A 13641-nucleotide genomic window follows, 5' to 3' on the forward strand; every position below is an offset into this window, starting at 1 on the left:
ATTTAGCTTGCCAATACTAGGTTCTTTCTTCTTCCATAATCCTCTATTTAACCAGCAGTGGTTGAAATTAACGATTTTTTTTGTTTCATTCTTTATCGCCATAGAAAAAAAAATAGTATGTGTAAATCTATATCTAGTAAAAAATAGTAGATATAGCGAGTAGTTATAGAAGTACTACTTCAATTTTAAGTATTGAATTAGATAGTTTCTAATTCTACCGTAGTTTCACACTGTTAAACGAAACTCATGAAATATTATTATTATTATTATTATTATTATTATTATTATTATTATTATTATTATTATTATTATTTTCTATGTGTGGTAGTTCTCTATTCTGCCTACTACGAGGTTACCACCAAAAGTACGTGCCATTGTATTGTAAAGTCCATATATATATATATATATATATATATATATATATATATATATATATATATATATATATATATATATATATATATATATATATATATATATATATATATATATATATTTCATTTCAGGAAAGCAACTGAGGCGTCCGAAACTTCCATCCTTCGTCTCTAAGCAGTGTACGGTTTGTTTACTAGGTGGCACCATTTGAGTCACAGTGCCTGAACGAGCACGTGTTGCTGACACTGCCCGTGGACATGGAATTTTCTGTTGAAGAGCAACGGGTAATTGTGAAATAACTCACTAGAGCTAGGTGCTGTGCTGCCGATATTTTTTTTTTAGTTTTACGTCCCACGATTATGCCGGCTAGGCTAAAGGAGACGGTGATTGTGACCAATGAATGGAATGGGTGGAATGAAGAAAGTGGGAGGAAACGGGAGAACCCCGAGGAAACTCAAGCACACGGTCTTTGCATGGTGGAAAGACAACAAGGTGGATGCAATGCAGTGCTACATTCTTGTCGCTCTGGCGCATGACGTCATTTTGGTCGCAGACGTGGCCAGCGAGAGTCAGATGAACTTTAAACAAGCGCTTGCTCGCTGGTATCTTACATGCAAACTTCTGTTTTATTTATAGTGATCTTCAACGAAGTAAAAATTTTAGTACAAACAATAATTATATAAACGTAATGTAATCAATACTTAAGTTAAGTGAATTCAAAGGAAGATATTTAAAATAGCAAAAGAAACAACAATATCAGTTCATAAATTTATTAAACAACTTTGAAGCTTGAACAAGCCAATATTACTCACTACATTTTCTCCTTTTTCTTTCTTTTCTTTTCTTTCTTTCTTTCTTTTCTTTTTTAAACATCTGGAGTAATACACTCGAGTATGTATAGGCCTGAATAATCTATAAAACAGTGTGTCATTAATGCATTTCATTATTATATATTTATGTATGCTCAAGTATATTTTCGTAACACATTGATCGGTTTTGATTTACTATTATTATTATTTTGCTTGAAAGAGAATTCTTTGCTGATGACCTCAATATAAATTTTGAGAATATCTCAAGGGAGAATTCATGGTTTTCGTAAACAGAAATGCACGTACGTATATTTTCGTTATGCTTGGACAGTTTTTTTAAGAGGTTGCTCCCACGTAAGTTTCGTCAGAATCTCAGGGGAAAACTTTATTGAGCAGGGACGCACGTATTTAATATTTTAAACATTGTTTTTATTTTTTATTTATAAAAAATCATCTTATTTGAAGTTGCTGATCGCTCATTTATAGAATTTGTATTTATACAAAAGGTTTGGTGAAACTGACAGTTCTCTGAATATTAGTGTCAAAATTTACGCCATAACAAACTATTATTAAACATTTGTACGAAATAAAACGTTACATATACTATTGTGTTCTAAAAATATATAGAAATAAATATGTATATACAAAGTACCTCAAACAAAGAAATTGCACCTTTACTATTTCAAGCAAGAAACAAAGTACTAGGCGTAGGTGAAGACGATGTAGGGGTGTTACAGCTAGACTAGAAAACATATAAACCATAAAATTACATAATTTTCTTAATTTTCTTGATAAGTTTTCTCTTTTCTATTCCGTGGACTAAAGAAGACAAAAGATAAATTCAAGTGAATGATTATGTGGAATTTGGTGGAATGAGAATGCGGGAGTAATCCGAGAAACTCAAGATGTTGTCCACCACAAACTCACTTGACCGAGAAGCGGACCAGTATCCCTTGCACCAGAGGTGAGCCTTCTGCCACTGAGCCACCGTACTTCCTTGATTGGTTGAGAATCTACTATATTTTTAAATTTACTGCAGTTATTCTTAATTTTGTAATTCTGTAGGGGGCCCCTAAATATGTATATGTAATTATCCAAAGTTATAATTAAAATGAACAAAAATTTCAAAATCTGAGTGTAAAAATGTCCCGACAATGTCGCCCTGACATGGTAGGTGGATACTTTATTCTCTTGATCTAATACATTGTTATATATCTTTGTAACCGTTAATCATTATTACGAACCTTCCATTCGTTAGTTAATTTGAAGTGCAACGTCCCGTTTTAGCACCGAGGCTACAGGGAATGCAGACCTCCAGAATGAAATGGGACCTGAACTACTTTAACGCGTTCAATGCTCTCCATTTGCATAACTCGAGGGAGGTAAGCCTCCTAGATCATCGTGCCTCCCTTCTCGAGTTACATGCCTGCCTCTGTGGGGAAAATTTTGCCTCAATATCTTATGTAAAAGAAAATGATGATAGAAATGATAACCTCTGTCGGTTCCCCTCCGTCATGATTTCGAATCCGGGTCTTGCCTCAAAGTTCGTCTTTTTAAATCGTACTATTGGATTTTTGTATGCAGAATCAACACAAGCTACTGTAGCCCTATATACTATTAATACTAAAAAGAAACTACATAATGAAATCGCTTTTTTATAATTTCATTTAACATTGCATTTATTTATTACTTTTATGTAAAAATTACCATATTTTAGGTTTATTTTGTCCTATCGCCTGCAAGCTAAAATCCATTTCTGGAGACATTCCCCCTCTTTTTGAGGAAATCTAAAGTATTTTATATTAGTTCCCTTAGTTTTTCTGTAATAATTACTACAGCCGTACACTGCACAGTTAAGCATTCTCGATATCATTTAAAAGAACAAAGTAACAAAGAATTTCCACTTCTCACCTAAAGCCGCGCTTTTTCCCGTTGTCTCTTGCAAACCAGATGACGTCACAGCCACGACAGCGCTCTAGGCGACATGCGCATGCAACCACCTTGTAGTCTTTCCACCATGGGTCTTTGTCCATCACAAAGTTCACTTGGCGAGAGCAGGGTTTTAACCCGGGATCCCATGTACCAGAGGTGAACGCTCTACTACTGAGCCACCGCGGCCCCTCTGCCGATATTCATCACCAATTGGAGGGTACGTCCGTGCTCTTGCAGGAAACACTTTTAAAGAGTTTGCGTGTGAGTTTAAAGCGAGGCGAATGAGTGAAAGATGAGCAGAGGTCTGGACATCCAAAAATAGCATCAACTGACGCTAACATTGCCAGTATTGAAAATGTCATCGTGGAAGATAGGTATGTCATCATGCAAGAGATTTGTGATACACTAGGGCTAACAATGGAAACAGTAAAACGAATAATTACAAACCAACTGGGCCTTTCGCTGGGTTCCACGAATGCTCAATGACGTTTAAAAAGAGGTAAGGATTCTACCAAGTGTTGCAAATTTGACAAGTTTCAAAAGAGAGAGGCGGAAATTTCTTGGAAACTGTTGTAACAATGGATGAATCAAAGATTGAATTATTCAACACAGAAATAAAAAGGCAGTCGATGCAGTGGAAACACACAAATTCACCACTACCCAAAAAATTTCGTCAGGTGGCATCCAATGAGAAGGTGTTATATACTATTTTCTGGGATTCGCAGCAGAGAGTGATATTGTCCCACCTAGACCGCATTCTTTTCTGACCACGGTATTGAATTTCTGCCATACCCACACTACTCATCAGGCTTAGTCGTAGTGACCTGGTTGTTCCCAAACCTCAAGGATTCTCTTCATGAACGTCACTTTGCCAGTAGATTATCCCTGGGAAGTGTTATTTTCCAGTATCCGGAACACACTTCCAAAGATAACTATGCCACATCACCTCACAAAATGGACGGAGCGATGGCAACTGTATATAAATAATGTTGGGAAATAGACATAGTTTAGTTTCCTATATTACCTTGTTCTTGGAAATTAGAACGAAACGGCACGTACTTTCAGTGTGCACCTCGTATGAACTTTTCGAGTTTTTAATTACGTAGCATATATTCAACTCAATGAGTTTTTATATATTAATTTGTGTTTAAAGTATGAGGCGAAAAGTCCTAAAAATATTGTTGTGAAAAATAGGGATAAGTAAAATTTTCCCTAAATCCAATAAAGAATTAAAGTTTATTCTGATCACAAGTTTCAATCAACACAAAATTCTCAAACTTTCGTTTCCTTTCTACGAGATGTCAGCCATGTTTTATAGTAGAATTGCATGAATATCGTAATACTCGATTTTCGTATACTCTTGAGAAAAGTTACACACAAATTGGTAAATTAAAATTTATAGATTTTTTAACTTTATATACGATACTAGATATTTTACCGCAACTTATTCCACATTTTCCACATATTCAATAGTAAATATTCTACAATATTATCTAACCAAAAGAACTGGGACGGACAATATCTATTTATTAGTCTTGACCTCGTGCAATGAACTATGCTCAGAATTTAGATCATATCGTAAACAATCCAGATATCGAGAATCAAATAATGTTTTGCTTCAAGGCCTTTAAAGTATCAAGTGTGCGTCTTTTGCTGATGTTTTTGATTTAGGTTATTAATTTCTTTCTTTCATTTGAGAACCGAAGCTTTCCATGCATTTTGCTTACAGCCTTAAATTCTTGCGTAAAAAATGTACTGTAAGAAAACGTACCTTTATCAGCCTGTCCCGTATCTCCCAACTGAAAATCCCGGGATTTTCCTTCTTGTACTCTTCGATCCTCTTCTCTACTTCGGGAGTGGCCACGCGAGGTTTGCTGCCACCAATCACGCCTGGACGGATACTTCCGGTTTCCTGGTAGCGGTTCAAAATCTTTGACACGCAACCGTGGGAGACACGGAGTTGCCGCGAGATGACGCACGGTCTCACACCGGCCGCCGCCATCTCGACTATTTTCAGTCTTATGTGATTAGGCAGTGGCCTTCCATTGATGAATACACCTCCAAGTTGGTTCACGCGACCCTGACCTATTTAAAGAGAAACAAAAATGTAAGATATTGAAAGTTTGACCAACAAAATTGATCAAATTCAAATTGATAAGAATAGCAAACACAAAAAACAGAAATATGTTTTTAAAAATTTGGTTCAAGTAGGCGAGCTAAATGAAGTTTAAAGTTAGAGGGAGGGGAACAATATTTCATTAGCTTGTCGTCTTTCGCACATATGACTGTTGACATGCAAGTACAAGAAATACATTTGACTTTAGAAACATTAAAATTAAAGAGCTAATGTCATTTTATCATATTAACAATAGTACATACTGTTATCTCGCTGGTATCAGAATGAAAGGTTTGATGCGATTATAGGCTATTTTGGTTTCAGTTTGAATTCAGTACGTAGTAGGATTTGGAATCTGTGTTTGTTGACCACGAATAACATACAGTACAATCCCGCTTATCAGGACTAACTGGGCCCAAAGGCAATCCGGAAAATTGAAAATCAAAATAATCCGGGTAATATGAGTAATAAGCAAAATAATTCCTTAAATAACCAGACTTACCGTTTATTACGGTAACTTTTTACATCATTCCTTAACAAAGAATTGGTCCACTGTCTTCTCTTTCAAACACGTTTGGTGTTTGAATAAAACACGGTCATGCAAACGCTTTATCATTAATAGTTCAGCTGGAGTGGTATCGAGCTGACGCTCCAAGTACGCCATGATGTTTGCTTATTTAACTTTCTTCCTCCTCTGTGGAATTATGTTTCATTCTTTATGTCTGAAAAAGTGAGATTTTGAGATACGATCCTTTGTCAAATAGTTGACGAGATGTACATGCCGCTACAATTTCCTCTTGTTTACAAATCTGGTCCGGATTATTCGGTGATCTGGATCAACGAGGGCCGAATAAACGAAGTTGTACTGTATTTTTAGTGTCATAAAATAAGTTTTTGTCTATTTGCTCGTAAACTACACATGCTTTTCCCTTAAATACGTCAGCATTTAGTTCATCCCAATGAAATAAATCGATTGCTTTATGTTTTCTTATGATTGGTCACTTTTTCATTATATTGTATGGTAATACTATTGTTGAATTCTTATTTATAAATACGCAAAGAAGGTATCATGCATCCCTGCCCTGCCATAAAAGTGGTGAAGGAGCGATTCATAGCTTTGCTTGCGGATCTACCACTTTCTCAGCTACCACATTCTCAAGATTACTTTCAGTCACTTCAATCTATCCGGAGATGATAATTTATGAAAAGTTAAACCGAATTAAAAACAGTATAAATCGGCATTAGTGCTGTATCAAAGGACCACACGAAAAATCGGGAAAAAGTTCCAAAATTAGGTTAGATTAACCTTTAAAACAGAGGTGAGTAAACTTTACCAGGAAACCGAAAAAAGGGATTATCTATATTTAGTTTCTTGGTAGTGACTCTGGCTCAAGTACTGGCTTCGACGTTGTCGATAGGAGTGAGGACTTGCATATTTCTCTTGTAGATTTAGGAGTACATTAGTGTAATACGCGATAAGAACTATTGTGCAAAAGACACTAACGAATTTGTGCTAGGTGGTCATTAAAATCACAAGTACTATCTAACTGAGTCAGGGCAGAACCGTAGCAGGGGGACCCGAACGGTAGCAGGGGTGCGTCCGTACGGAGCATGCGCGTCAGCGATGGTGGGTATACATATAAACTAGGGTAGCGCAAAATATAGTATACGGCATAAACATCTTACGTGCGGAGATAATAATTGCTATCAAAAAAAAAGTACCAAAATGTACTAAATTAGGTTAGGTTAGGTTAGATTAGACCTTGGAAACAGAAGCGTGTAAAGTTTTCAAGTAGAAAATCGTGTACAATCGTATAGAAATATACGCGTCATTTCCACACTGCCTTTTCCGCGACTAAATCATAACAAGTGTACATCTCTTCCAAATAGTTCCTTCCGCCTCTACATACAGTGCTTCATACATTAACAACCACTTTCTTAAGTTCAACTGTTCTCCTCACCTGACTTTCACTCATTCTTCCTCACAAACCAAAATAAATTATCTAATTGACCTGGTAAATTTCCTAAAATTGGTTCGGCGATACAGCACTTAACCCTCTACATTCCTGTGGCTATTATGCTGTAGTGGCTTATACAGAATTTCATTAAAGGATAAATTCAAGTTTATATTGCTCCAAGACAACCTCAATTTTTGTACTTACCTCTTAATATGGTAAATTTTTGTTTTTCAATATCTCGTAAAAGAAAGTGTTAAAACCCAGACCCGTCCTTGCGTACGCCAGTGTTCTAGTGTACAGCGTAGAATTAATTATTAACTTTGTAATTATTTGTTAAGTTAGGCCATTCGAATGGATAAGCCGGTGTCGATTTCCTTTATTACTTCATGTTATATAGGTCCACGTTCAGTGGCGTATTTACGATTTTGTTTCGGGAGGGGCTTTGCTAACTTTCGGGGGGGACTTTGCCTGGAAATGTGAAAATTCTGCAAGATATTTCATTCACTTTACTATACTAGGTGACTTCGGGGGGCTTAAGCCCGGAAGCCACCCCCTAAATACGCCACTGTCCACGTTAAAGCAGCACAAATCAACAAATCAGGACCAAGAAGATGCAGTTATGCCTCATAATTAACATCATCAACTAACTTTCTACTAATAAACAGAATTTCCAACAAATAAATGCCAAGAGAATTTGCAAGAATCAATTTATTTAAAAAGAAAACTATATATACGAAGCTAAATATTTTGACTCGCTAAACAGAAACGTTTTAGTTTCCGAAAATATTAATTCTTTTTTAAAGTATAGACAAATTGGAAAGACTAGAGAAATACGAAGAAATATGCATAAAAGTGTCATCTATGGATGTTTTGCGGAAACGTTAACAATGATAAAAAAAAAAAAAAAAAAGATACGAATGAGAAAGTTGGTGAAATGACATTTCTGAAATTGACAAAAATACTATTTAAGCATTTGTATGATACTTGCAAGGATAGATCGCTATTATTGTCTAGATCAGCGTTTTTCAATCGTTGCGTTGTGTCGCGATACACTGATGTTCCACGCTGCCCCATAAAGTGTGACGCGAAATTTTAGATTGTAAATATTATAAAACATTTAATAATTAAATAATATCAATTTCGAGATATACTCTATCAGTCGATGCCTCTAGCGGCAGCACCAATGCTCAGTACTACTGTAGTACTACTTCGTAGAAACTTAATTAGTCTTACACTACTATATAATGCATATTACTATTAATAAAATATCCAATAGATGTGTCGCGATGTTGTAAGTAATCAGTAAGGTGTATCGCCCATCAAAAAGATTGAGAATCACAGGTTTATATGTCGAAAAAAGAAACTAAGAAAGTAGGAATGACAAAGAATTTACGATACATCAGTTCGAGTTCAAAAAAACGATAGTTGAGATGATAAATAAAAAGAAAACGGGGTTAGTTAAGTAATATTTTAACATAAATGAATTAAAAATATGGGAGCAATGTGAAAAGGCATAGTTCCAATATAAAAAGTTATCCACAACGGGAGACCCTTGGAATGACCAAGAGATCTGTAGAAGACAGCAATAACTCTATTGAATAAGAAATGAAACTCCAAAAGATGTGAGGAGTACACGAGCATATGCATAGGATCTTTCCATATGAGTGTGTATAAAGGTAGATAGAGCAGAAATTTTCACACGAGTGTCCTCAAAAGTGATTAAATCAAATCCACCCTCTCACTATAACATTCTCACGTGTTCAATTTAACAGGTTTTGATTGTATTAAGATACAATATTTAGTGAAATGACTGGATAATTACCGGAAACATAATTTTAAGGGACAGTTTTGGCTCAGTGGTAGAGCGCTCACACAGTCGTTCTTTCAGAAAAAAGTGTTCCTGGGGGGACACACGTAGTATTCCAGGGGGCACTGCTGGTACTATTTTATTTATTATCATATTATAGGCGTATTACTTTGGTCTCGTAAAAAGTAATACTGACCTCAAAGTCGAATATCCCCAAATGTAGATAAATAAAAATACTGCATCGTCTACTATCCGTCCATTGTCTTATTCTGGTCCGTTTGTAAGTTGTTTCCGTTATAAATTGCATGTTGATCAAACTATTGGCAAATTTCCAACTATATATTTTTTTTAATCATGTATCTCGTGTATTACTTTTGTCTTGTCTCGAATTTCGAGACGAGATGAGGCAGTCATATATCTTCGAGACTAAACAAATCAGTCCTAAATCTCAATAATTGTTATAAGTGGAAGTAATGTAAGTGCTTTACTCGTCCATTATTCAACTTAACATAAACGTGAAAGACCTTTAAGGAAATTCATTAAAACAATACATACATTAAGATAATAGATAAAAGATTAAATATGATGTGTAGAAGATGTTAAATAAAAAATAAAAGAAAGCAAATGTACTAAATACATATTGAAACAGGTGTAATACAAATTATGCAAAAAAATGCACTCAAATTGTGAAAGGCGACTTTTATTTGCATTCATATAATGAATTTAATCTGATTCAGACATTTATAATGAATTAATTCATTTAATGAATTAATAGTCTATTATTATTATTATTATTATTATTATTATTATTATTATTATTATTATTATTATTATTATTATTATTATTAAGTTTCAGTTATCTTTTATTTTCTTAATAGTTTCATTTTGCACTCTTTATCAATTTTTGGAACACTAACCCTATAATTTAAAATGGTGTGGTACACTTGTAAAAAATTTAATTTTCTTATTTTCTTATTTATTATTATTATTATTATTATTATTTTATATAGCTAATACCAAGTTATTTTGTAATTTTGATCATTAACATATTTTATCTACGGAACTTCGTCTTCACCTGCCTGACAATGAAATGACGACAAACAATATTCTTTTCGTCTTGGAAGATATAAATAATAAACTTGTCTACAGAGTATTCATCATATTCTTCAACATCCTTTTCTTCCGGCATATCAGCGGTTCCGTCGCGGCACACCGTTTGAAAATAACCGTGCTAAGACAATTGTAGTAACAAAAATCTTCATAGGCTACAAACAAATTTTATTTTCTTCTTAGAGACTATAGGCCTACATCTAAATTGATGAATTAATTGAATGATTAGTGTACTCAGATTTAATTAACAGATTAATACTCACTGGCGCAAATCCCGGGGAGATAAGGGGGACATGTTCCCTCCAATCTTGTAACTGTCCCCTCCGATTCGATTTTTTTTTTTTAAGGAAAGATGTGTTTATTTGTGTCTGATTGCCACAAAGGAAAATGAGATGAAATTGATATCCCCCAGAATAAGCCTCAAATCTGCCCGCTTCTCAATGTTGAAGACAACTCTGCTCCCCTTATCCTCCACAGCATTGTTTTCCAACTTCATAAAATATTTTGAACATTGCTTAAAAATAATATGAGAACGGTCCTACCCCCCGCCCTTCCTTAATGTTGAAAACAGATTTGCGCCGCTGTTAATACTTGTCCAAAGCTAGTTATAGTAAGAATTGAACACATATGCACAAGTAAGTCAAAGTAACAAGGAACATTAATTCTTTCTAAATAGCTAATGTTCTCATTTGTAATACTGGAGATTTGGGTTTGGTTCTCGGTACATACAAATATTGTTTGAATTCAACAGAAAGTTGTAGAGAAACGTCTCATGCACCCTTGATGTTATGTAAAAAGCAAAATTACAATACGGTTCAAATACTTCTAAATTAAACCAAAAAAAAAAAAAAAATTGCATTGTCAGTTGTCTACTTTGCCCATCATTTGTTGGGTTGTTAGCTTTAAAAAAAAGAAAACAAAAGAAAACAGATAGTTGTTGAGTGGTGAAGAAAACAGTCCTCTGAGAACAAGGGAATGAAATGAAAAATTAAGCGTGAAAAATAATTCCACGGTTTTTTTTCGCTTTGCCTTGCTCTACAGTTCAGTGTGTGAGTTGTAACAAGCGTGGTATTAGATTAATCATGGCGAGAAACTCACGTCTCGTCACCTCTACAAGTTGCAAAATCCCTACTTACCTACCTCTTGTTAACATCGACAATAATTCTTTTCTTCCTTTCTCTCACTTTTCTTAGAAGATAAAAAAAAGAAAAATGAAGAAAACACTTCTTTGTGTCAGCCTTAAATAGATTGCAAAGATCATGTTGTCTACCCAAAGCACGCGGTAACTCATCCAAAAATTAGAGAACGCTTCATTCTACCTATATTTTGTTTCGAACAACGGTCCACAATTTGTCTGTACGTCTTATATAGCATTCTTTTTAATACCAATACGTTTGATATATATGTATGTATATATATATACGTATATATAGAAACGTGTTATTTCAATGCGTACGAAATAGAACTCACTTCGCTATCTGAACTGCTCATTGTATTTAACTAAGGCTATGAGCAAAACTTTTTATATTTTGTCCATGGCAAGATTGAACGGCAGAAGTCTCAATGTATTACGCTAATTTTTGATAGTGAAGTCACAATAATTAATGTCGCTACTTGTGCTATCGTTTAAGCCTGTCTGACGCTAGTAGACGTCACTAGTGTGCGGGCGATTTGCTGATTATTATTAGCCTATTATTATTCTGACTTAATTGCTATTTAAGGTTTGTATTCTTTTAATTTAACTATTTCAAAATATAACAAGGGTCGTAACCGTTTTACATTTTGAACTTTAATATTTATATTAGAGATGGTCAACTCCGGGATTTTTACATCCCGGAAAAGTAAAATCGGAAGTATTCTGGATATCGGTAAAATTCCGAAATTCGTAAAAATCCGGAATTTAAAAAAATTTGATTTCGGAAACATTCTGGAATTTTTCCGAATCTCGGCATTTTAGAAGAATTCCGGACTTTTTCCGACATCGGATTTTTCCAAAATCCGTAATTTTTCCGAAATCCGAAAAGTGAAATTGCAAAACCACTATTTAAAGCAGTTGATCTTGTACGAGACTTAAATCTTCCTAAAACAAAATCGGAGTATTATTGTTAGTCTACAGGCTTCAGCGTTAGAATCTCTTAGCTTAACATGTTAAAATAAGTTTGTTTAGAAAACGACAAAATCATTTTGAGGACTATTCTGTTGAAAATGGAGGCAACCTTAGTAGTAGAAACAGCTTGCAAACCGCTTGGTATAAACTTGCATTGCAAGTCGGCCAAGCTTGTATCCAGTTTAATTGGAAAGCGTACAAGCTTGCCGAAAGCTGGATTTCAGTAACGAAGTTACATGGGGGCAACCTTGAATTCAGTGTTCCCTTCAAGCTTGATGCAAGCGTTGTACGCTAGCAGCATGTCAACAACCAATGAACGGCCAGTGATGCTATGACACTCTGCGAAGGGTCTAAAGCATTGCTTGCAAGTACAACGAAAGGCAGACTGTATGAAAGCACGCGTTGAAAGTGCAAGCGTAGAAAGCCAAAAGCCAAGCACGCGCCAATAGGCTGAAAACTTTCTTGCTACTTGGGGAATGTTTATTGTAACAATGTAGATGGCTTATTTCAGTCTTTGGTACATGAACATAATCCCACCGAGTGGCACTTCTTCATTGACAGCTCGAAACTAAGTCTAAATGCAGTACTTCTCATATTGGAAATGTTCACCCATCTGTTCCTGTAACATAATGCGGCTCTTACAAAGGAGACGTATGAAGTTATAAGTGCGATATTGGACTTCATTGAATACAAAAAGTTCAAATGCCATTAACCGTGACAAAGCAAACTACTACGCCCTAGATACTGGCCTCAAAGACAAAATTTCGTTCCTGGCACTAAGAACATATCTCTTAAACCAATTGTAAATCCTCAAGATTTATTTTTATCACCATTACATATCAAGCTTGGGTTGATGAAGATTTTTGTTAAAGAACTAGATGGAGAAGTATTGTTTTCACGCACCTTAAGGAGAAATTTCCAAACTTAAGTGAGGCAAAAACTAAAGGAGATTTTTTTGGTCCACAGATTAAAACGGTCATGCAGGATGAAGACTTAGAAACTAAACTCTCTGAAATTGAGACATTAGCATGGCTGTCATTTAAATGTTTATGTTCAGATTTCATTGGAAATGTAAAGGCTGAAAATTATGAAGCTATTATTACTGACACGGTGCGCAGTTTTCAACTTATGGGATGCAACGTGTCATTAAAGTTACACTTTTTGCACTCACATTTTGACTTTTCTCCTCAAAATCTCGGACCAGTAAGCAAGGAACACGGAGAACGGTTAGGGCCGGGCCCCGCTAAATTTTTACTGGGCCCCCTAAAATATTCACGGTAGGCTTCCAAATGAATTATAATATGGTGACGAATTATAATATGGTTGGATCGGTCTCCCCTAATTTCTACCACCCCCCTACACTTTTGGGCCATTATCACTAGGCCAAATATATTCGAAAATCTAATATGGCGGCATCATCAAAGAAA

The 13641-nt window shown here is 35.1% G+C and overlaps 1 protein-coding gene across 4 annotated transcripts in view; it reads right to left on the reverse strand.

The window, feature by feature from the left end:
- gsb-n (paired box protein gooseberry-neuro) overlaps positions 1–13641 on the reverse strand; it is a 134175-nt gene that overhangs the window by 94761 nt on the left and 25773 nt on the right. For all 4 annotated transcript variants that reach the window (XM_081736641.1, XM_081736643.1, XM_081736642.1 and 1 more), the window contains exon 2: positions 4888–5201. In XM_081736641.1, coding sequence (XP_081592767.1) covers positions 4888–5201 — 314 coding nt within the window. The remainder of the gene's footprint in view (positions 1–4887; positions 5202–13641) is intronic.

Source organism: Thermobia domestica, chromosome 13 (assembly GCF_964235325.1).
Source record: "Thermobia domestica chromosome 13, izTheDome1.hap1.1, whole genome shotgun sequence".
In the NCBI taxonomy this organism is placed as follows: Eukaryota; Metazoa; Arthropoda; class Insecta; order Zygentoma; family Lepismatidae; genus Thermobia; species Thermobia domestica.